The following is a 24785-nucleotide window of genomic DNA, read 5'->3' on the forward strand; positions in this document are numbered from 1 at the left end:
TCTATTATAATCAATGCAGATTGGAGGATAGCAAACCAAACATCAGAAAATGTAGCAAGGTTTTCTCAAGTTGGTAGTTGTGACTAGTGGGGGAAAGCAAAGATAGTTTCTTGTGCCCTCAGCTTTGCACAATCATTATCAACAATTTGACTGAGGGGACCAAATTTGCTACTGATAAAGATCTAGGTGAGCTTGTGACTAGGAAGGAGGATGCAAAGATGTTTCAAGACAATATAGACATACTAAATGAGTGAATGAGAAATGGGATAAAAAGTATCATGAACTGGTGCACAAAACAGAAAAGCAGAGTGCTTCTGAGAAATTGGGAAATAATACTGTTTAAAGGAACTGAAGTGGCAAGTTACTAAAAGCTAACATGCAGATCTAGCAAGCTATGGAAAGCAAATCATAAGTTGATCCTAATAGCAAGTGGATTTGAGTACAGGAGTAAAAATACCTTGGTGAAATAACTCCTGATGTAATTTGTATAGTTTTCATCTACTGTTTAAAAGGAATATATTTGCCATAAGGAGAGTGCAACAAAGATTTATCAGATTGGAGCCTGAAATGCCAAGTTTGTTGGATGAGAAGAAACCGGTAGATTAATCCCATATTCTCTAGTGTTTAGTACAATGAAAGGAGATCTCAAAGAAACACCGACAGTGAGTGTTTTACTCTCTGAGAAGTCTTGAACCAGGGAACACCCTGAGAATGCAAGTGGAGCATTTGGAAAGAGCTCTTCACACAGAAAGCAGTGATTCTTTGGAATTCGTCATCATGGACAACTTTGTCTTGAATGACTGTGGAAGCTCAGACCATCAGATCACCAGATTTCTAGATGCTAAAGGAATGGTGAGATATAGAGAGAGTGCAGGGTGATGCAGATGATGTATACCCCTGCAAGTCTCCTCCAATCTGCACACAATGCTGATTTGAAGCACTTTTGCTGATCTTTCATCACCACTGAATCTAAATCACGGAACTCACTACCCATGAAAACTAAGGAAGTGTCCTCACCAGAAGATAAGAAGCAGTTCAAGATGGTGGCTCATCAGAACCTTCTCAGGGGTACTGAGGGATGGCCAATAAATATCGACCTTGCCAGCAAAAAATAAATACTTTTTAAGCGACGTGATCTTTGGTGATTTGGTATATTACATTTAAAACTGTCTTGGCTGTAGAAGACAGGTTAGTGGTGGTGGTTTTTTTTTTCTGATTGGAGTTCTGTGACCAGTGGTGTTCCGCATGGATCAATGCTGAGACAAATATCGTTGATGACATCCGTAAATGATTTGGACAAAAAAAGTACCAAAACTGAACAGCAAGTTTGCAGGTAACACAAATATTGGCAGAATTGTGGACAGTGAGGAAAGTTGTCAAAGGATATACCACAGCTGGAAATATTGGTGGAGAAATAGCAGATAAAGTTTGATCTGGACAAGTGTGAGTATTGCACTTTGTGAAGTCAAATGTAAGAGGAAAGCATACAGAAAATGGAGGACCCATGGGAGTTTTGAAATGTAAAGGGATCTTGGAGTGTAAGTCATAGCTCCCTGAGAGAGGCAACATTTGAACAAGTTGGTAAAGAAGACCTGCAGCATATTGGCCTCCTGTTAATTCAAAGTTCAAAGTGAATTTTATTATCAAAGTACATATATGTCAACATATACCCCACTGAGATTTATTTTCTTGTGGGCACACTCGGCAAATCTATAGAACAGTAACCATAACAGGATCGACAAAAGATCCAAGTGCAGAAGACGACAAATTGTTCAAATGCAAATATAAATACATAGCAATAAATAATGAGATGAAGAGCCCTTAAAACTGGGATCATTGGTTGTGGGAACATTTCAATAATGGGGCAAGTGAGTGTAGATATCCCCTTTTGTTCAAAAGCCGAATGGTTGAGGGGTAGTAACCGTTCTTGAAACTGGTGGTGTGAATCCTGAGGCACTTGTACCTCAGCAAAAAGACAGCGTGACATGGGTGACGGGGATCTCCCTGATGATCGATGCTGCTTTTCTACGACAGTGTTTTATGTAGATGTGCCCGATGGTTGGGAGGGCTTTACCCATGATGGACTGGGTTGAATTCACTACCTTTTGTAGGATTTTCCATTCAAGGGCATTGGCGTTTCCATGCCAGGCCACGATGCAGCCAGACTATATATTCTCCACTGCACATCTTATGTTCTTCTGTATTTGCTGGGATAGATACATTGATGTCAATTTCTGCTGAATATATTTATAAGGTGTTGGCCAAATGGGATTAGAAGTATTGACTAATAGGTATTGAATATGTTGCTGTTGTACAAATCTGCTGGGTACAAACATTCGGGACGCCTGCAATATATTCAGAAAGTGACTAGATGGCGCAGGACACGTTAGATGTAATGTATAGTGGGTGTGTGGGAACAGTGTAGGTTGAATATATTGGTTGCAATGTATACTCAGAGGGTGTAGATGGCGTAGGGCTGTGTGAGGAAGGTTGGAGTCGGGATATCAGGCATTCCCGATTGAGTTCAGTGGAAGATGGCGGCTGAGGATCGGGAGCGGGATCAGGCCCGCAGTGATAACGCGAAACAGAAGCGAAAGGAGCAGCTGAAGCGCTGGCTGGGCTCGGAGACCGAGCGGGAGCCCGAGCGGCCCCGCACCAAGTACGTCCGAGTCAAGTTCGATGAGGGAGCCGTGTTCCTGGCAGCCTGTTCGAGCGGGGACCAAGACGAGGTGGAGAAACTGCTGCAAAGGGGAGCTGACATCAATTACACTAATGTGGACGGTCTGACCGCCCTTCACCAGGTAGGTGGCGGCCGGAATCGCCCACGACCACCCCTCGGGCCGGCGAGGCTGAGTCCGCGGAGCCAGGGCAGCGGAGAGCCGCCACCCAGCCAGCCTCGGCACCCAGCCCTTCCTCCCGACTTGCGCTTGCAAACGAACCAATGGGATAAATAAATGTCTGAAGGGTTGACACCGAGATACGAGGTGGCAACTTTCTGCAGTGACCAGGACCGGGGGAGGGCAGGGCAAGGCAGGGCAGGGAGGTGGGGAATGTCAGCGTCCTGTCTCAGAGTCTCTATCTATGGCAGAGATGTGGGTCCAAGCTCCCTGTGCCCCGGGGCTGGAGAAATCTTGAGCAGCGTTCTGGGTCCCGGGTCCGGCATGAACTCCTGCCTGGGGCAGGGCTTCGGATGCCAGCCACAGTTCAGGGTCTGCTGCTGGTAGCAGTGGTGGGAAGGTCCGGTTGACCCTCCCTCCTCGGCTCAGGGATGGGACGCAGGCCGCGCCGGGATTGCCATCGTTCAATAGGCAACACCTTTGAAACTCGGGTCAGGGCCTTTCCAAGGTAGCGGTGCCAGCAGTTCATGAACTACGAGGAGAGGCTACTGTGACGTTGTTTCTGGGTGTCCCCTAGGTCAGCATAGTCGGACGACATCTGTATTTAAGCTGACTAGTCTGTTAGCAGGTGATCGGGAATGTGTGACCCTTGGACTGTTGTTAAAGCACGGAAACCCTTGGATTTATTGATATTAAGTCTTGACGGCAGCCTGTCATGCTGCTATCCTTTGTACTAGTGAAGTCTATTCACCTTTTTGGTATAAGAATACGTTTGTCAGAATGGGTCCAGCTCTAATTCGTAGTTCAGAAATTGATGACAGAAGTACTTTATTTTTATATTCATAAGCCTGCAGGTTAGCATTATGTACAGTTTTTTTTTCATTGATAACGTTTAAAATAAGAGATGATGATGGTGGTTATGAGGCTGTAGTCTGGTCAATTGGACAAATTGTAGAAAAAGTGATCTGTTGCATTTGGCCTAAAGGAGTGACAATGTGAATTAACTACAGTTTAAAAGCAGACATAAAGGAATAGACCCATAAATGCACATACATCTTTGAAAATAGTAGATGTTTAGATTGTGATTGGTAAAAGATACGAGATACCTGGCTTCATAAGGGTAATGAAAATGAGGCAGGAGATGGAGTTGTAGCAGGTGGTCAGATCAGCAATGATCTTATTGAATGGTAGAGGTGGCTTAGGAGGTGCAGTACCCTGCTCATCCTGCTTCACTGGTTGTTTTCTTATATTACAGACAGAGACAAACCTTGGTGGATGGGCTGGGGTGAATGTTGTCTTGAATTTTAAAGACTGTTTTTGCTGTGATGGATGTATTACTCCCAATTCTGGTGCTTTTTAAAAGGATATGGAAGTTTTGTTGAGTTGGCAGAAGATAGTTCCTGCACTGGTTCCAGGGATGGAGGTTTTCACCTGCAAGGCTAGACTGGATAATTTGATAGTTCGGAGGAAAGAACACTAAGAATAGATTTGATTAGTTTACATTTCATTGGAGTTTCTGTAAGCAGGGAGAAACTATTTCTTGCAGAGCTTTTAGGGGTCTGCTTTAAAGTAATGTGTAAAAAGTTTTTTCACGCATTGTTAATGTTTGTAAGGGTGTAAATGTAGTCAATCTGACCTTTTAAGGTTGCTGTCTTTAGTGTTTAACTTTTTTCTTTATCCCCGCTTTCATAGTTTTCTGCCAGTAGAAATCATCTCTATTTCCTCAATCAAAACCATTTATTATGGTTGGAAAGTTGATGGAGAAGATCCTGAGAGGCAGGATTTATGAACACTTGGAGAGACATAATATGATTAGGATAGTCAGCATGGCTTTGTCGAAGGCAGGTCGTGCCTTACAAGCCTGATTGAATTTTTTGAGGATGTGACTAAAGAGATTGAAGGTAGAGCAGTAGATTTAGTATTAAATAGATTTCAGCAAGGCATTTGACAAGGTACCACATGCAAGGCTTATTGAGAAATTAAGGAGGCATGGGATCCAAGGGGACATTGCTTTGTGGATCCAGAACTGGTTTGCCCACAGAAGGCAAACAGTGGTTGTAGATGGGTCATATTCTGCATGGAGATCAGTCAGCAGTGGTGTGCCTCAGGGATCTGTTCTGGGACCCCTACTCCTCGTGATTTTTACAAATGACCTGGATGAAGAAGTGGAGGGATGGGTTAGTAAATTTGCTGATGACACAAAGATTGGTGGTGTTGTGGATAGTGTGGTGGGCTGTCAGAGGTTACAGCAACAGATTGATAGGATGCAAAACTGGGCTGAGAGGTGGCAGATAGAATTCATCCCAGTTAAGTGTGAGGCGGTTCACTTTGGGAGGTCAAATAGGATGGCAGAATATAGTATTAATGGAAAGACTCTTGGCAGTGTGGAGGATCAGAGGGATCTTGGGGTCCGAGTCCATAGGACACTCAAATCTGCTGTGCTTGTTGACTCTGTGGTTAAGAAAGCATACAGTGCATTGGCCTTCATCAATTGTGGTATTGAGTTTAGGAATCGAGGTAATGTTGCAGCTATATAGGACTCTGGTCAAAGCCCATTGGAGTACTGTGCTCAGTTCTGGTCGCCTCGCTATGGGAAGGATGTGGATACCATAGAAAGGGTGTAGAGGAGATTTACAAGGATGTTACCTGGATTGGGGAGCATGCCTTATGAGAATAGGTTGAGTGAACTCGGCCTTTTTTTCTTGAAGCGACGGAGGATGAGAGGTGACCTGATAGAGGTATATATGATGATGGGAGGCATTGATCATGTGGATAGTCAGAGGCTTTTTCCCAGGGTTGTAATGGCTACCAGAAGAGGGCACAGTTTTAAGGTGCTTGGAAGCAGGTACAGAGGAGATGTCAGGGGTAAGTTTTTTTACGAAGAAAGTGGTGAGTGCGTGGAAGGGGTTGCTGGCAACAGTGGTGGAGGTGGATACGATAGGGTCTTTTCAGAGACTCCTGGACAGGAACATGGAGCTCAGAAAAATAAAGGGCTATGGGTAACCCTAGGTAATTTCTAAGGTAAGGACCTGTTTGGTACAGCTTTGTGGGCCAAAGGGCCTGTATTGTGCTGTAGGTTTTCTATGTTTCTATTATTCAGAACTCCTATGAAACCTTTTAACCTTCTTTAAAGTTAATGATCCTAGTTTCCTTATTTTTTTTACATAATTGAAGTATGGCTTCAATTGGTACCATCTTTCCAATTGTGTGCACTTGTAAGACCTTGCCAACTTTCCAAAACTCTGATCCCCAAAACAGGCTCCCACCAATCAGTAACTTTTGTAACAGTAGCGTAAATTTCTTATATTTCGTATAGCTCAGCCAGTGATTTTTCACTTCTTGACAATCTTTCAGCTGGTTCAGCTACTGCCAAAGATTTTTACGTCCAATCTTAATCATGTGGCAGCAACTCAGTGCATAAAAGCATGCAGAGGTGGTCGCAACTCAGTTGTTGTTCAGACAAACATCCAAATGGGGAAAAAATGTGCTGCCTGCCTCAGCATCTTTTGTGTTGAGGTGAGAGAGAGCACAGTCTTTAAACTATTTAACTGAGGTTCAAGTAGTGTTTAATATTATAAACTCAGCATGAAATTGGCAATCTCTGAAAGGCTAGCCTGTGACATGGAAGCTGAGCTGGAAGCTGTTGAGGTATCTTTTTTCTTGAAATATAAAAATGAACATCAGTTTTATGTATTATAACCCCAGGAGGATAGGCAGGATACTCTGCGAGACATTTAACCAACATCTATGTTCCGCATAATTTTGCTTCACTGAGTAGCTCCCAAATCTCATGATCACTGATGTTTATCATCCACATTCAATGACATATGACAGTGATATTAAACCTGATTCTAATTCTGTATTACCTGAGGTTTGACAGTGGCTTATGGCTTTTATGACTCTGTCTACTTTGGTTGGTGTATTTTCTGCCAAGTAATCTCCTGAATGATGGGAGCTGCTCTTTGTCAGGTGGTAATGAACTTGAGTTTTTTTTACCCTAATTATTTCAACCGTAGGGTCTGGGGTGCTGGACTTCAGAAACATCTTTTCTGGGCGCTTTCTTACTCTTGGCCATGGTGATTAAGTTGTGGAGCAATAATGGGAATTATTATGTTCTTGTCAGTAACTGGAGAAAATGTTTGTAATGAAGCTCAAGATTTATGCCTCTTTGAAAAGAAAGTTGTATCATCTGGAACTCTCTCTTCCTCATTTGTTGCTTTAATTCCGAATCAAATTTGTAATGTTTCTGTGAAACACACAAAATGCTGGAGGAACTCAGCAGGCCAGGCAGCATCTATGGAAAAGAGTACAGTCAACGTTTCGGGCCAAGATCCTTCAGCAGGACTGGATCAAAAAATGATAGGAGACAGAGTTAAAAGGTGGGGGGGGGGTGTGGGGAGGGAGAAATACAAGGTGATAGGTGAAACTGGGAGGGGGAGGGGTGAAGCAAAGAGCCGGGAAGTTGATTGTTGAAAGAGATACAGGGCTGGAGAAGGGGGAATCTAATAGGAGACAGAAGGCCATGGAAGAAAGAAAAGGGAGAGGAGCACCAGAGAGAGGTGATGGGTAGGCAAGGAAATAAGGTGAGAGAGGGAAAGGGGATGGAGAATGGTGGGGCGGGGGGAGCACATTACCAGAAGTTCTGTGAAGTTGAGTCAATGGTTACTAGTTTTTTTTCTATCTTTCATTTTCTGTCACCTGGTTCCCCTCTCTGTGTCACTCACTCACTTAGTTCCTTGCTGTACACCACACTCTTTTCATTTGCTTTTATTTGCTTCCCTTTCCTACCTTTACATCCCCTTCTTCTCGCCATCTATACTCTTCATATACTTTGGAACATAGAACACTACAGCACAGTACGGGCCCTTCTTAAGATCATTTAATCAACTAAGATCAGTCTAATCCCTCCCTCCTACATAACTCGTCATTTTTGCTATCATCCATGTTTAAGAGTTTCTTAAAGGGCCCTAACGTATTTGCCTCTACCACCACCTTGGATCACAGGGCAGCATTGTCTGTAAAAATGTACATCTGACATCCCCCTCCCCTATACTTTTCCCCAGTCACCTTAAAATTATGACCCTGGTATTATCTATTTCCACTCTAGGAATTTTTTTTGGCTATCCACTCTATCTAGGCCTCTTTTCCTCTTGTACATCTCTATCAAGTCACCTCTCATCCTCCTTCGTTCCAAAGAGAAAAGCCCTAGCTTGCTCAAACTATCCTAAGACATACTCTCTAATCCAATCAGCATCAGAGTAAGTATCCTCTGCTCCCTCTCTAAAGCTTCTACATCCTTCCTATAATGAGACAACCAAAACTGAACACCATATTCCAAGTGTGGTCTAACCAGGATTTTATAGCGCTGCAACATTATCTGGTTGGTAGCTCTTAACTCAATCCCTGGCTGTTGAAGGCCAATACACCATATGTCTTCTTAAACACCGTATCACCGTAGTGTAATCTGCCAATTTGCTAATTCACCCTTCCCCTTCCTCATCCAAGTCATTTCTGAAAATCACCATGAGGAGGGGTCCCAGAACAGATCCATGTGGAACCCCTCTGGTCATCGACCTCCAGGCAGAATATGTGCCATCTACAACCACGCTTTGTCTTTTATAGGCTAGACAATTTCTTCCTCACTTTCACTCCCTGCTATTCTCACAGTGCATCACCAATTCTCATGTTCCTCCAAAGATTTCCTTTTCTCTATTATTTTCCTTGTTTGCTTTCTGTCACATTTTCTTGTCCTGTCATTTTTCACCGCTGTATTCTGATCTTGTCCTTGTTTTCCCTTGCCCTGCCCCACTTCACCCTACCTTGCATTTTCTCTGCTTTTGAGGTTGTACACATTCTTAAATTTCTCTAGTAATACGGCCTAACAATTAGCAAAATGTAGTGTTCTACCAATTTAATGAAATTTCAAGCAAATTGCTGTTTATGTAATGTGCTGTGTATTGGAGAGGATTGTAGTTGATTGCTTTCTGAAGAACTTTTAAATCTCAAATTCAGTAAAGGTTTGGGAGGGAGTCCTCAGCTCATTGTAATTGTATCCATTGTAATCTCTTAGAAGTTGGAATGCAGGTTATGATGATATCAAAGATTTGCTTTAATAATAGCACCTTCTGAAGCCTCAAGGTTTTCCGAAGCACAAGTAATACGACAGTTTTGCAGCATTGCTGTGATTGTGACCTAGGGAAAACAACAGTCTCCCACAAAACATCAGTTTGTAACTAGATATTTAACTTTGATGACATAGAAGTGAGGATAAGTGTTGGCTACAACATGAGGGAAATGTCCCTTGCTTTTATTAATGTGTTTTTAATGGGCAGACAGGATCCACATCATACATCACGCTGAACCTAACCAGCACACTCATGTGTCAACATTAGATTTTCTTTTCACCCACCCAGCTCATGGACTGCTTGCCCCACTTCCATCAGGGAGGAGGCGACGTAGCAACCACACCAGGACCATCAGACTCTAAAACAGTTACCTTCCCCAAGCAGTAAGGCGGATCAACACCTCCACGCCCTAACCCAGCCCTCCACATCGCTCACCACCACTACTTTATCATTTCCTGTTAGTCACCTTACATACAGACACTCTGTTCCCAGCATCACTTTATGTACATACAATCAATCTATGTTTATAAGCTATCTTATGTATTTATATTTATTATTTTTATTATTGTGTTCTTTATCTTTTTTTTGTGCTGCATTGGATCCGAGCAACAATTATTTTGGCTCTGCTTTACATTTGTGTGCTGGAAAGGACATTAAACAATGTTGAATCTCTGGAGAGAGACTATTTAAGTGGCGCTTTGCTTTTTGCTCGTTTGCTATAAATGTGTGCTTCTCCGTACGTCACCATTTTCTGTGTCCAACCCTGAAACTTGAAAATCTTTCTCCCCCTAGCAGAGTATGACAAAGCTGGCAATAGTTCAAACATTGTGTGGATGAAACTAAGTCATATCAAGAAATCTGCACGGAGCTGATAGCACAGTTTCCTTTACCCTATCACTGCAGCTTGGCCAGCACTTTGTTTTTAAACAAATTTATTTGTAAGAAAGTCAAGAAGTTTTGAGTTTACTTTTGCAATATGAAGTCTCACTGAGAATGCCGCACTTTCTTGAGCAAATGGTAGACATTCCATTTTCAGTCACCTGACTCTGTCTTAAAGTGGAAATGTTAGTATAGTTTTGACTGCAACTTGTCACAAGAGCTTTTCAGTAGACCAAGAAGGGAAGGATCTTTAGCTCTGTTTAGCATGCCATAATGAAGCAAGGAGAGGCTTGGCTGCAGCCAGTCTGGAAAACTGGACATTACATGGGCAACTGGTCCATTAGTTGAAGTTACAGATGAGAACTGCAACAGGTCGACACATTGGGATAAAAACCACAACCAACATGCTGCAGCAGAGCTAACTGATTGGCTATCAACAGAGCAGATCAAAGCCCATCTAAGCCCTGTTGTGAATGAGAGTGGACAATGAAACACAACAAAATGATGGCAGTAAGTTCAGAAGAAATGTAGCCCATGACTGTATTCATTAGTGGTGCCAGATAAACAATCCTCCTCCATCTCTGTCTTTCCTGAGATTTTCACCATCAAGAATGACAGTTCTAAATCAATTTGATTCATTTGATATAATGTCTGGGGGGAAAAAAAACTGAAAGCATTGGGCACTGTACAGGATATGTGACCTGACAATAATCAGGGTGAAAATAGTTGGAGGGACACTGACCTCTCGTCTGCTTCATCAGAAACGTTCCTGTCATCCAAAGATTAGATGTGGGATGTATACTGATGATTGCACAGTATTCAGTTCTGTTCATGATCTTCAGGTAATAAATCACACTGCAACTACATGCAGAACAGCCTAGACAGTATCTGAATCTTATTCTGATAATAGAAGGTCATGGAAGTGCCATTGAGAGAACCCAGTCATGCGTTCAGAAGCAATTTTATTGTTGAATTCTCTGTCATGAACATCTCTGGCATTTAGAAAGTGTGGAGTAAGTGCTTATCATTAAATGGAGCCCAGTACATTTTGTGCCTATAAGATCAGATTGGAAATTATTGTCCTTTATAAGGTGACTTCTGGACACCCAACAACCTTCACATCTTCTATATGTTGGAAATGTGATGAAATGTTCATTTCTTACAGTAGCTAAGAAGCTTAGACTTCACTGTGTACCCTTTGCAACAAGCAATTCTCTTCAAGAAGAGCACCATGTCCCTGATTTTAATATCCAGAAAACAAGATGAGCATGTGTATCCAATCCCTCTGTTTCATTGTTTGAAAATGTGTCAGTAGATAGTAACCTCCGCTCCAAATTCTGGAACTCTCTTCAAAACAGCACTGCTTAAATAGATTCAGCAAAAGCTGTGCGGCAGCTCAAAAAGGCAGCTCAGCACTTCTCTAGAGCTGTTGGAAACTGGCATGGCAACACCCCGAATGAATGAACCTGACCTTATCAATAATGTATGACCAAAATATTCTTATTCAATACAAAGAATGCTCTATTAAACGTTGCGTTGTGCAGGTTGCATGTTTGGGCGTTACATTTCGTGATATTTCTGTATTAGACTCAAAGTCAGAGAGCCATACAGCTCAGAGATAGGCCCTTAGGGTCAGCTGGTCCATGCCCACTAAGATGTTCATCTAAGCTACTTCCATTTGCCTGCATTTGGCCCATAGCTCTTCAAACTTTGCTCAACACGTGTGTGTTTTTTGAACGTTCTTAATGTACCTACCTCAACTACTTCCTCTGGGAGCTCATTTCATATATGGACCACCCTCTAGATAATTACCTTTGCTTATTTTGTACCTGTCACTCAATGAGGCAATTGGTTCTTGGTGGTTTTCTCCACAGCACTACCTCATTGTGATGTTCTTTTAATTTTGCTGTTCCCTATTGGTCATTTCTGCATAAATTAAAGCAGAGCTAACTCAAATCTGACTTTCCTGATAAATACCAATTCCACATCTCAGCCCAGGTTTTAAGAGCCATTGCAGTGGTCTATTTGCAGTTTCTGATTTAACCAAACATTTTAGAATGTAATATCATTCAAAATTGTTTTTCCCCACATAAATTTTTCCTTTTGCTTTCTTATGGTGTATAATTCCTACTCTCTTGTGTCCTAGCGTGATTTATGCAATTCACATACTAGTTACTGACCTTTATTGTAAATAGTCCCATGAATTGCCAGACAACTTTCCCTAACGTTGAGGAAGGTGTTAAATATTTACACTCTAAATAATAGTGATGTGTTCAAGGGCATTGCTAAATCTTTATGAAATACCTTCATTACAAAAGGTCAGCTCCTGGTTTTGCCCAAGAATGCAGAAGTTTGATAAATGGGATTGTGTACAGCTTTCCTCCTGCTTTCCACCTTTCTATGATCTCGTTGCCTGCCCTAGATTTCATGCCCAATTCCACTATTTTATTTTCCATTTCTTCCATTTCCCCATCCATCAACATGACAATGCTATTCAATTTCTTTGTTCTTGTAACACCCACCAGCACTGTTAAAATTCCCGGCTGCCTTTCTTTATGACAATAGTCCAGGTTTTAGTTTCGAAAACATGAAATTGCTTTGAAGGGTTACATCAAATTCTCAGTTTTAACCACAAGTAAGCACAATAACCAAAGCAACACAAAATGCTGAAGGAACTCAGTAGGTCAGGCAGCAGCTATAGAAATGAATAAGCAGTCGACGTTTCGGGCTGAGACCAGGGAAGTGGGAAGATGCCGGAATAAAAAGGTGATGTGAGGGGAAGGAGGCCAGCCTGAAGGTGATCGGTGAAGCCAGGTGGGCGGGAAAGGAAAAGGGTTGGAGAAGAAGGAATCCGAGAGGAGAGCAGACCATAGGAGAAAGGGAAGGAGGAGTGGACCCAGGGGGACGCATTAGGCAGGTGAGAAGAGGCAAAAGGCCAGAGTGGTGAATAGAAGAAGAGGGGAGGGTGGGGGAATTTTTTTTTACCGGAAGGAGAAATCGATGTTCATGCCATCAGGTTGGAGGCTACCCAGATGGAATATAAGGTGTTGCTCCTCCACCCTGAGGGTGGCTGCATCTTGACACAAGAGCTGGCCAATGCTACCTTGTCCATGAATCCTCTCACTAAAATGTTTTCTCTCCAGCTTCCCTTATGCCACTTTACCATTCAATGGTATTCACATCACATCTGGGCAAATTGGCTGAATGTGGAAGCAACTATTTTAGCAAAGCAGTTGATGGGTGTTAAAAGAACAAAAGACTGTGCGAAGAGGGTGAAGAAATTTGAGTGAAGCCCATATGAAGAAAGATGTGTCCAATGAGAAGAAATGTGAGAAAGCAAGGGAATCTTCAAATGCTCAGTTTAAGCAAGCTGAGACAAGGAATTAACAGTACAACAAAAAAAGAGTTTGAGAGAGCAATTCCACAGTAGAGGTATTTGTGTACACAGAACATTAGTATGTAGGGATACAACTTGAGCTGGAGTCTAGGGTTTTATTTCATAGTTTATAGTTGTTTAGAAATGAACTGACAACTTTTGCCTTCTCTCTCGGTCTTTTGGTATTTTCTATACAGTAGTACGTAGTGAGTAAGGCATTTCATTTTTAAGTGCCTGGGCTAGTACTGAGAGAGCATCTGGGTAACTTTGCCATCATGCAATGGTAACATGACATTTTCCGAGCCCTTCAGCAAAGCTGGATAATCAGGCGCAAAAATCTCATGCTTTCTGTTTGTTTAAAAGAGTAATTGGCTTCTGTAAAAGGCAGTTTGGTGCGGGGTCGAATTGACAGCATATATTGGTCTGGTACCCCGCATGTGGCAGGAAGTTACTGTTGTGCCCTCTAATTTATAATTCCAGTCTTTAATTGTGTTTGGTCCATATCAGTCATTTTAGCTAATGTAACCAAATATATTTTACCTCGATGTTTTGTGAAATCCAGCACAAATAATAGCAATGCCAGTGATTGGCTTTTGTTGTGTCTGTTTTTATTGCATCCCTAATTTTCTTCTTGGTGCTTGAATTTGCTTGGGTACAGTATCACAACAGCTGATTGTTGGTGCTGTTGTCCAATGGTCACAATCAGTTCAGGCAAACTAGGTAACATTAGAGAGAAGGATGAAAGTAGTTAACCCTTCAGGTTTTTTGTTATCATTGATATTTAATAGCCATTTCAGATGCCCGTCACTGGTAATGATAGCAGTAACGCGTAGAAAAGAAGGCGAGCATTTCTCTGTCCTTGACTGTCATTAGTTAACTTAGCAAGGAGCAAACATGAAATGTAGCCTTTCTGCTGTAAAGCCTGAGTGTCATGCTCATTTTACCTTTTGGTTGTACTTGTGATTTCAAGGACCACCCAAGACTACCACAATTACGTTAGCATATTATTGAAGTTGACTTTGCCCTCTGACTGAGAAACTACTAATGTGGTTCTGTAAACTCAAAACATTCATAGTGCTTGTTCAAGAGGATGTTAGCTAGCTGCAGTTGAGGAAGGACACTGATATTTCTGATGTGGATGGTTGGCTTTATGTTCTCAACTCACACTGCCAAAATAATTGTCCATTCATTTGCTGTGGGACAATCTTGCTGTCTCTTACATGTGACTGCATAACTGTATTGTCACTTCCGAACAATTTCTTCACCTTTGAAGTGGCTTGTGGTGAAATAATGAAATGCAATTCAAGCTTCATTTCCCTATTTCTGGGTTCATAAGGAGCTGTTGGTGGTGGATCAGCCCTTAAAAGTTGCTCCCTGATCTTTGCGCAAGCAGAATTAATTAAGAGCATTAAGTGGGTTATAGAGTGATGTGGGGGACTAACAGCAAGGGGCAGCTTCTTCCATCAGAGAAGTTTGGAGTCTTCTTTATCTGCATTCAAATTCGTTTATTTATCAATGTTCATCGAGATGTACAGTGAAATGCTTTGTTTACATTAGCAACCAGCACATACCAGAACGTATGCATCGCTATACGTTCCAACGCCAACACCGGATACCCACAACACTCAGCAGAACAGCACAGAACACAACGGCACGACAAGCAACAGCTTTTTTTTAGCGTGTCACACCAGACAGTCAGCCATTCTTGTCTGGCGCGAGGTGTCAGGATTGGTCTCCTTTCGGATTAACCGCGTCACGATATGAATGTTCCTGACTCGACCCCTTTTTCTTTTACGAGGCTGAGTGGCTAGCTCGACGCTCAACCCAGCACAGATGGAAAGCATGCTCGGGGGTGGCCCGACCTGGATTCAAACTCAGGAACCTTCGCTTCGGAGTCCGGTGCTGATCTCACTGTGCCACCAGCCGGCCAAAGCTAAACAAGCCCCCTTTCCTCGTCCTACCCACTTAATACATACATACATACATGCATACTCTCTCTCTCTCACACTGTCTCTCGCACTGTCTCTCGCACTGTCTCTCGCGCACTCTCGCGCTCTCTCTCCCACTCCCACTCTCACTCCCACACCAGATACCAGGAGAGGCTGTCCCTAGACATTGGGCCTTTGGCTTCCCCAGCGGACTTGGAGTCTCGCAGACCCAGGGTTCTGGCCATCGGACCTTGACTTCTGCATTTATGGTGATTTCACTTTAAGGTTGTAGTTTTGGCTTTTTATAACAATTTAGTCCTTTGTCAGATGCATAGGGTTACAGCATGTTTGGCATCAGTGAATGAAAGTATGCTGTAGTGTGGCTGAAAGTGGTGGTGGAACAATTCCGGTTCGGAGACTTATTTGTTTATTTATTGAGATACAGCATGGAATAGGCCCTTCCAGCTTTTCGAGCCACGCTGCCCAGCAATCCCCTGATTTAATCCTAGCTTAATCATGAGACAATTTATAATAACCAATTAACCTACCAACCGGTACGTCTTTGGACTGTGGGAGGAAACCGGAGCACCCAGAGGAAACCCATGCGGTCATGGGGAGAACGTACAAACTCCTTACAGACAGCGGCAGGAAGTGAACCCGGGTTGCCTGTACTGTAAAGTGTTGTGCTAACCACCACACTACTCATGTCATGAAAGATGTGGAAATAACTGAGCTAAATCTAAAGGATCAGAGCAGAAAGAACAAGATAAAAGTTTCAAGTAAGCGGAAGAGTGGTAGATTCATTTCAGTCACTGAATTCAAGCTTTTAAATCCTTGAAGGAATGAAAATTGAGTGTAAAGTGAATGATCTTTGACAAATGGTAACAGACAAGAAATTGTTGAGACTTGGGACCAATGTGTCCATTCACTGTAGTTCTCCACCAGTGAAGCAAACGGTATAATGAGCACTGTTGTTAATTCTGTAATGCATATGGCTCAGACTATAATGCGTAAGCTGAACAGTGATGTGGCTTGGAGTACGGGATTAGCATGTCACTGAAGCTCAAGGAAAGTATGCACATGTTGTAACTGAAAACTATTTTCCATTGTTAGCGAATTCTAATAAGATTAATTTATGTTGTGTTTAGAATTTGGAGGCAATGCTGTTGAAGGTTGTCAGAATGTCCCACAGAAGTTGTTCTCAAATGGCAGGTGTAGGCAACTGTGGCTGACAAGGGAAGTTAAGGACTGCAGAAAAGCCAAGGAAAGGGCAAATAATGTAGCAAAAGGGAGTGGGAAGTTGGATGATTGGGAAGATTTTAAAATCCAACAAAAGGCAGCTAAAAATAAACTATAAGAAAGGAAAAGATGAAAATTGAGGACAATCCAGCTGATAATATAAAGCAGTATACTAAAAGATTTTTCAGTTGCATAAAGAGTAAAAGGGAGGTGAGAGTTGATATTGGACCACTGGAAAATGATGTTGGTGAGGTAGTAATAAGGGACAGATGAACTTAATGGGTACTTTGCATCTGTCTTCACTGTGGAAGACACAAACCGTGTGCCAGAGGTCCGTGAGTGTCAGGGAGCAGGAGTGAGTGTCATTGCTATTACAAAGAAAAAAGTGCTCGGCAAACTCAAAGGTCTTAAGGTGGATAAGTCACCTGAACCAGATGGACTACATCCCAGAGTCCTGAGAGACATTGGTGAAGAGATAACTGATGCATTCGACATGATCTTTCAAGAATCACTTGATTCTGGCATGGTTCCAGAGGACAGGAAGATTGCAAATGTCACTCCGCTCTGTAAGAAGGGAAGAAGGCATAAGAAAGGAAATTATTGGCCAGTTAGCCTAACCCCAGTGTTTGGTAAACTGTTGGAGTCTATGATTAAGGATGAGGTTTTGGGGTACTTGGAGACTAATGATAAAATAAGTCAAAGTCAGCCTGGTTTCAGTAAAGGGAAATCTAGCCTGACAAATCTGTTAGGGTTCCTCGAGGAAGTAACAAGCAGGGTGCACAAAGGAGAAGCAGTGGATGTCATGTACTCGGATTTTCAGAAGGCATTGAATAAGGCGCCACACATGAGGCTGCTTAGCAAGATAAAGGCCTATGGCGTTACAGGAAAGATACTGGTATGGATAAAGGAATGGCTGAGAGGCAGGAGGCAGTGAATGGGAATAAAAGTGGTGTTTCCTTGTTGGCTGTGAAGCACCTTCAATAAGTCCAAAAGACTGAAGTTGGGTAAATACTGAAAGGCTTTTATTCGCTGTACAATACGACCTCCATGCTGAGTGTCTGCCCCCGGACTGTGGGAGAGGGGCAAGGCGAAACACCTTTATACAGGATTCTGAGGGAGGAGCCACAGGGGCAGTCAGCAGAGGGGTGTGTCCAGACAGTTAACCCAGTTACAACATATATATGGTTTATGGCTAGTGACTAGTGGTGTTCCTCGGGAGTCAGTATTGGGACTGCTACTTTTCACATTGTCAATGATTTGGATAACGGAATTGATGACTGTGGCAAAGGTTGCTGATTGTACAAAGGTAGGTGGAGGGGTAGGTAGTGCTGAGGAAGCAATGTGATTGCAGCAGGACTTAAATTGGAAGAATGGGCAAAAAAGTGGCAGATGGAATACAGTGTTGGGAAATGTATGATAATGCATTTTTGGTAAAAGGAACAACAGTGCAGAGAGATTTAGGAGTCCTCGTGCAAGACTCCCAGAAGATTAATATACAGGTTGAGTCTGTGGTAAAGAAGGCAAATGCAATGTTGGCATTTATTTCAAGGGGAATAGATATAAAAGCAAGGAGATAATGCTGAGGCTGCACTTGGAGTATTGTCAACAGTTTTGGGCCCCGTATCTCAGAAAGGATGTGTTGTCATTGGAGAGATACCAGAGGAGGTTCACGAGGCTGACTCTGGGAACGAAGTGGTTAACATACAAGAAATATTTGGCAGTTTTGTGTCTGTACTCACTGGAATTTAGAAGAATGCGGGAGGATCTCATTGAAACCTACCGAATGTTGAAAGGACTAGGTAGGGTGGATGTGGAGAGGATGTCTCCTATGGTGGGGCTATCCAGAACTAGAGGGCACAGCCTCAGAACTGAGGGGAGACCTTTTAGAACAGAGATGAGGAGAATTTATTTTGCCAGAGTGTAGTGAATCTGTGGAATGCTCTGCCACAGATTGTGGCAGAGGCCAAGTTTGTGGGTATATTTAAGGCGAAAGTTGAGAGTTTCCTGATGGGACAGGTCACCAAAGGTTTTGGTGAGAAGGCAGATGTATGGGGTTGAGTGGGATCCAGGGTCAGCCATGATGGAATGGCAGAGTAGACTCGATGGTTGGAGCAGCCGAATTTTGCTCTTGTCTTATGGTCTAAAACAGGGCACTTCTAAATGGTTTAATCTCCTTCGTTCATTCTCTTAATAAACCAACATCCAATCGCTCTGTGGACCGTGGAATCTCTGCTGTAGGAGTGCAGGAACTCATAGCTCATATGAGCCTGGGGCATCAAGCACTATCTCCTTGTGAAAGCTGCAAACTGCCTGCTGTGTTGTAAGTGTAGTTTTGCCACTGATGCTTGCTGATCAATGAAAGTACATTACTTGTACCTGAGCAACACACACAAGATGCAGGAGGAATTCAGCAGGACAGGCAGCATCTATGCCAATGAATAAACAGTCGACGTTTCAGGCCAAGACACTTTTTCAGGATATGCTTGCATTTTGAGGAAGAGAGAACCTAGTTCGACAAGCTTATCTTCGTTCACGCTCCAACTTTTTTGCCTGGTTTGTGAGGTTCTCAACACATCTGTCAACAAGTTACTTGACGTATTATTTCAAAGCATTTTATCATTCTTTAATAAAGAGTTGCTTTGAAACTAATGTATCTTTGACTTTCAAACAGGAGAAAATCTGCAAATGCTGGAAATCAAAGCAATACACACAAAATGCTGGAGGAACTCTGCAGGCCAGGCAGCGTTTATGGAAAAAGGGGCTGTGACTCTTATCTTTGATTTTGTTCACTTCATGCGTCTTTCAAGTGTTAGTATGGAGCAATGTTCTAGAGTCTCTAACTAGTATTTCAAGTACTTCGGTGAGATGTATTTGAGCAGCAGAACTTGAACTTTAATTTTTTTTAATGATTCAGATGATGATTTTGCATTGATTGCTTTTCACAAGATCACAAGACAAAGGAGCAAAAGTAGGCCATTTGGCCCATCGAGTCTGCTCTGCAGCTCCTCCATGAGCTAAACTATTCACCCATCTAGTTCCAATTTCCTGCTTTTTCCCCATATCCCTTGATACCCTCTCTAATTAGATACCTGTCAATCTCCTCCTTAAACACCCTCAATGATCGGGCCTCCACAGCTGTATGTGGCAACGAATTCCACAAATCCACGACCCTCTGGCTAAAAAAATTTCTCCTCATCTCTGTTTTCACTGGGTACCCTCTAATTCTAAGACTATGGCCTCTTGTCCTGGACTCACCCACCAAGGGAAACAACCTTTCCACATCTACTCTGTCCAATCCTTTCAACATTCGAAATGTTTCTATGAGATCCCCTCTCATTCTTCTGTACTCTAATGAATACAATCCAAGAGCCAACAAACGCTCCTCATATGTTAGCCTCTGCATTCCAGGAATCATCCTCGTAAATCTTCTCTGAACTCTCTCCAACATCAGTATATCTTTTCTAAGATAGGGGGCCCAGAACTGCTCACAGTATTCCAAATGAGGTCTCACTAATGCCCGATAGAGCCTCCTCAACATCTCCTTCCTCTTATACACTATTCTTCTTAAAATGAATGCCAACATAGCATTCGCTTTCTTTACCGCCGATCCAACTTGGTGGTTAACCTTTAGGGTATCCTGCACAAGGAACCCCAAGTCCCTTTGCACTTCCGATTTTTGAATTTTCTCCCCATCTAAATGATAATCTGCCGGATTATTTCTTCTTCCGAAATGTACAACCGTACATTTGTCAACATTGTATCTCGTCTGCCATTTCTTTGCCTACTCTCCTAAACTGACTAAGTCTCTCTGCAACCTTTCCGTTTCTTCAACATTTCCTGCTCCTCCACCTATCTTGGTGTCATCCGCAAACTTAGCCACAAAACCATTTAATCCATAATCCAAATCATCGATATACATTGTAAAAAGAAGCGGCCCCAACACCGACCCCTGCGGAACACCACTAGTAACCGGCAACCAATCAGAATAGGATCCCTTTATTCCCACCCTTTGCTCTCTGCCTATCAGCCAATGCTCCAACCATTCCAATATCGTTCCTGTAATTCCATGGGCTCTCATCTTATTAAGCAGCCTCATAAGTGGCACCTTATCGAAGGCCTTTTGAAGATCGAAATACACAACATCCACAGCCTCTCCCTTGTCAATCTTATTCGAGATTACCTCAAAAAATTCCAATAGGTTGGTGAGGCAGGATCTTCCCTTCATGAAACCATGCTGGCTTCGGCCTATCTTGTCATGCACCTGGAGGTATTTCAGAACCTTGTCCTTGAGGATTGACTCCAATATCTTTCCAACTACCGATGTCAGACTAATAGGTCTGTAATTTTCTTTTTGCTGCCTCCTTCCTTTCTCAAATAACGGAACTAAATTTGCAACCTTCCAGTCCTCTGGAACCATGCCAGAGTCTATTGATTCCTGGAAGATCATTTCCAATGCTTCCACAATCTCCAAAACCACCTCCTTCAGAACCCTTGGGTGCACCTCATCCGGACCGGGAGACTTATCTATTCTTAGTCCACTTAGCTTCCCAAGCACGTTCTCTCTGGTAACCTTGACTGTACCTAATTCTATTCCCTGATACCTCTAGCCATCAGGTATATTGCTCATGTCTTCCACTGTGAAGACTGATGCAAAATACTCATTCAGTTCCTCCGCCATCTCTTTGTTATCCATTATAATTTCTCCAGTATCATTTTCAATCAGTCCGGTATCTACCCTTGTCACTCTTTTACCCTTCATATATTTAAAAAAACTCTTAGTATCCTTTTTTATGTTAATCGCCAGCTTCCTTTCATAATTCATCTTTTCTTTCCTAATGACTTTCTTAGTTTCCTTCTGTAAGTTTTTAAAAGTCTGCCAGTCCTCATTTTTCCCACTAATTTTTGCTTCCTTGTACGCCGTTTCTCTTGCTTTCATTTTTGCCTTAACCTCTCTCGTTAGCCACATTTGTGCCATATTTCCATTCATGATTTTCTTTTTTCCTGGAATATATTTTTCCTGCATTTTCCTTATTTCTTGTAGGAATTTCATCCAATTCTGCTCTGCCGTCCCTCCATTTAGCTTACTTTTCCAATCGACTTGGGCCAGTCCTCTCTCATACCACTGTAATTTCCCCTGTTCCACTGAAATATCGATGCACCTGATACCAGCTTCTCCTTTTCAAATTTGAAACTGAACTCAATCATATTATGATCACTACTTCCAAGGGGTTCCTTTACCTCCAGCTCCCTAATCGCCTCAGGTTCGTTACACAGCACCCAATCCAAAACAGCCGATCCCCTGGTGGGCTTCTGGACAAGCTGCTCCAAAAAGCCATCCTGTAGGCTTTCTACAAACACCCTCTCCTGAGGTCCATTACCTTCCTGACTTTCCCAATCCACTTTCATATTAAAATCCCCCATAATTATCTTGACTTTTTCCTTCTGACACACTTTTTCTATTTCCAGCTGCAACTTGTAGTCCACATCCTGGCTGCTGTTTGGAGGCCTGTCTTGGCTCTTTTTGTGCCATTCAGACAGCATGCGGCCTTTTTATCTACATAAAATGTTGGCCTTTTAGTTTGAACTTTATTGTGCTTCAGTAATGATGGGGAGATAACAGGTGCTGTGTGTCTTTCGGAATCAGTTTCAAGACATTTCCTTACATGGCTTATAATGTAAGGAATTAGCCTGGAAACTGAATCTTGCCCTTCTCTTGTAGGATCAGCTGTGCTTGTTGGAGGAAAAACACAGCTGGTATGGTTCACTGTCGAGATTGCATCTTGTAGAAGAGCTGCAATCCTTTGAAACTGCCTCTATGAATCTTGACGTCTCACTTACTTGCTCATCCTTCTTTCAGACTTATGCTGCTAAAAATCATCTTGACTCTACCAATGCCTTTGCTTGCTAGTAATTTTTGTTTAAGGTGACACATTTACCAACAGTACCATACTTGCAGGAAAGGAGCAAACATATTGAATTAAGTTTACTGCATTTGGCTCCCTAAGTGCATTGCTGATAGAGGTGAAAAACAACTCTATGATGCCAGTATCATGGTATTGCAGTAGAATGTTCAAACTCATGACTAATGTTCAGTGGCTGCAAAGGGAATGGAACAAATTATTTTGAACTTGTTTGCAGAAAGAAGTGTTCGGGAGCAGATCATGTGAAGTCTAAGGATTTATTTCAAACAATTGAAACAATTAGAGGATTGTACTGTTGTATATCAACTGGAAAATTAGAATACAGTAAAACTCCAATGACCTATAGAGGTGCTGAATGCGCTTTTAATACACTTTTGTTTAGATGTTTGACAGTGGTATTAATTCTTCATTGAACCAGATGAGCAGGATAGGAATGCAAACACGGGGAAATCTGCAGATGCTGGAAATTCAAGCAACACACACATAATGCTGGTGGAACGCAGCAGGTCAGGCAGCATCTATAGGAAGAGGTACAGTCGACGTTTGGGGCGGAGACCCTTTGATAGTCCTGACAAAGGGTCTCGGCCCGAAACGTCGACTGTACCTCTTCCTATTGATGCTGCCTGACCTGCTGCTTTCTACCAGCATTTTGTGTGTGTTGCTTCAGCACGATAGGAACTGGGGTCCTTTTTCCAGGACAGGAAAATCTAGAACACGAGGCACTGGTTAAGATGGAAGGGGTGAGATTTAAAGGAGATCTGAGGGGTAAGATTTTCCACAGAGAGAGAGAGGAGAATATATGGAGTGAGCTGCCAGACGAGGTGGTGAAGACAGATGCAATTTGAAGTGTTTAATAGACGTTTGGATATCTGCTTGAATAGTGAAGGTATAGAATGGTAGAGGCCTAATGTAGGGGAGAAATGGATGAGCCCATAGGTAGGTATCATGGTTGGCATTGACAAAGAGGGCCTGCAAAGCTTTCTTCTGAGTCTATAACCTTTCACATCTCCATGATGTTACAAAAGAAACTGGGGAAAATCCTAGCACTTCTTGAATGGAAAACATTTGCCACAAAGAGTAACAAATCTAAATGCTCACAGATTCCACTTGCAGAAAAGGTTTATTAAAGGCATATAGTCAATGTGACTAACCACTTGATTACTTGCTCCGAGAGGTCCGGATCAGTATGGCGTAGTTAATATTTCCAAACAAAAAACTAAATCTAGCAAAGTGCAACCGGTGTAGCTTGTGCGGTAACAGCAAATATCCAAACATGATGCTTTTGAAGAAAAATTAATCATCATGTTTTGGGGCGGAAACAACAAAGAATAAGCTGGTATAGCAGAGTTTATTGTTGTGGAAGTACCTTTGTCTGCACCATATATTACACTTAAAGCTGAAAGTAGAGCTTTTATTACAGAAGGGTTAAAATAAGCAGTAAAGAAGGGAAAATTAGTTTTTTTTCCAGACAATCTATTTTAAGTGGAATGATCTATTGTTTTAGAATGTGTCCAGGTACTCTGTATATTAGGGCCCAAGGTCAAAACTAATAAACCTGGCCACAGCTGTAAGCCTGGAGGAAATGTGCCTGGACATAAATACAGATGCCTTTAAGGTGCTCTAGGAAAGCTGGTAATATTCCTGGTTTAAGATTGAGAGGTCTGGTCTTTTGATCCAGAAATTGAGTTTCTGCCGGGTAGCTGAAATTCAAGCTGTTAAATAAATATTGAATGTAACGGTACTGTCAGTGAAGGCAATAATAACCATGAAACAACTGAACTGTTATTAAACTATTCGCTGACCTAGCCCCTTACCCCTTCAAGTGTTCTTCCATGACCAATAAATGTTTTTGGCTCTTAACCACCTCCTCAGTGGGGTTAATGAGGGATGGAAAATAATGGTGGACTTGTGGAGGATCAGTCACTGAGTGCATCCAAAACTGAGATTTGGATACTAAGGGAATCAGGAAATGTGGATAATGCTGTAAGATGGTGCTGAGGCAGAAGATCAACCTTGATTTTGATGAAGAACCAAGAAGGTTCAAAGGATGAATGTCCTCTCCTGTGCCTGTTTCTTATTTCCTTGTGAGTAAAATAGGAACAAGATCTGAAATATCATTTTGTGGAACAATGAATGAAATGAGTCCTTCAACGGAACATTCCTACTGTATGGATAGATGGAAATTATGGCAGTCATTGACAATGAATATGCAAGCTTAACACAGATATGGCTGAAGGCTTTGGCTACAGAACAAGAATGCAGAGCTTCTGGTGAAAGCCAAATACTAAGCCCGTCGTGCTGCCATTTAGGAACATGTTGCGCACAGTTTTTGACTTGTAAAGAGTAAGGCATAATGGTAAACCATGGTGTAAGAGAGAGTCAAGGAATCTGCTGTTTAATAACAATACTTGTCAAACTGAGTAGGAAAATGTATTTGGATCTTAAATGTTTAAATGAAGCTACAAAAATTTATCATGCTG

General features: G+C 42.3%; 1 protein-coding gene across 9 annotated transcripts in view; it reads left to right on the forward strand.

Moving 5' to 3' along the window:
- The first annotated feature begins 2403 nt into the window (after positions 1-2403).
- Positions 2404-24785, forward strand: part of LOC134353777 (protein phosphatase 1 regulatory subunit 12A-like) — a 199708-nt gene continuing 177326 nt past the window's right edge. For all 9 annotated transcript variants that reach the window (XR_010019677.1, XM_063062143.1, XM_063062148.1 and 6 more), the window contains exon 1: positions 2404-2801. Coding sequence is in view for 8 of the 9 variants with exons in the window: in XM_063062143.1 (XP_062918213.1) it covers positions 2535-2801 (267 nt within the window). In the remaining variant the exon portion in view is untranslated. The remainder of the gene's footprint in view (positions 2802-24785) is intronic.

This window comes from Mobula hypostoma, chromosome 11, assembly GCF_963921235.1.
Source record: "Mobula hypostoma chromosome 11, sMobHyp1.1, whole genome shotgun sequence".
In the NCBI taxonomy this organism is placed as follows: Eukaryota; Metazoa; Chordata; class Chondrichthyes; order Myliobatiformes; family Myliobatidae; genus Mobula; species Mobula hypostoma.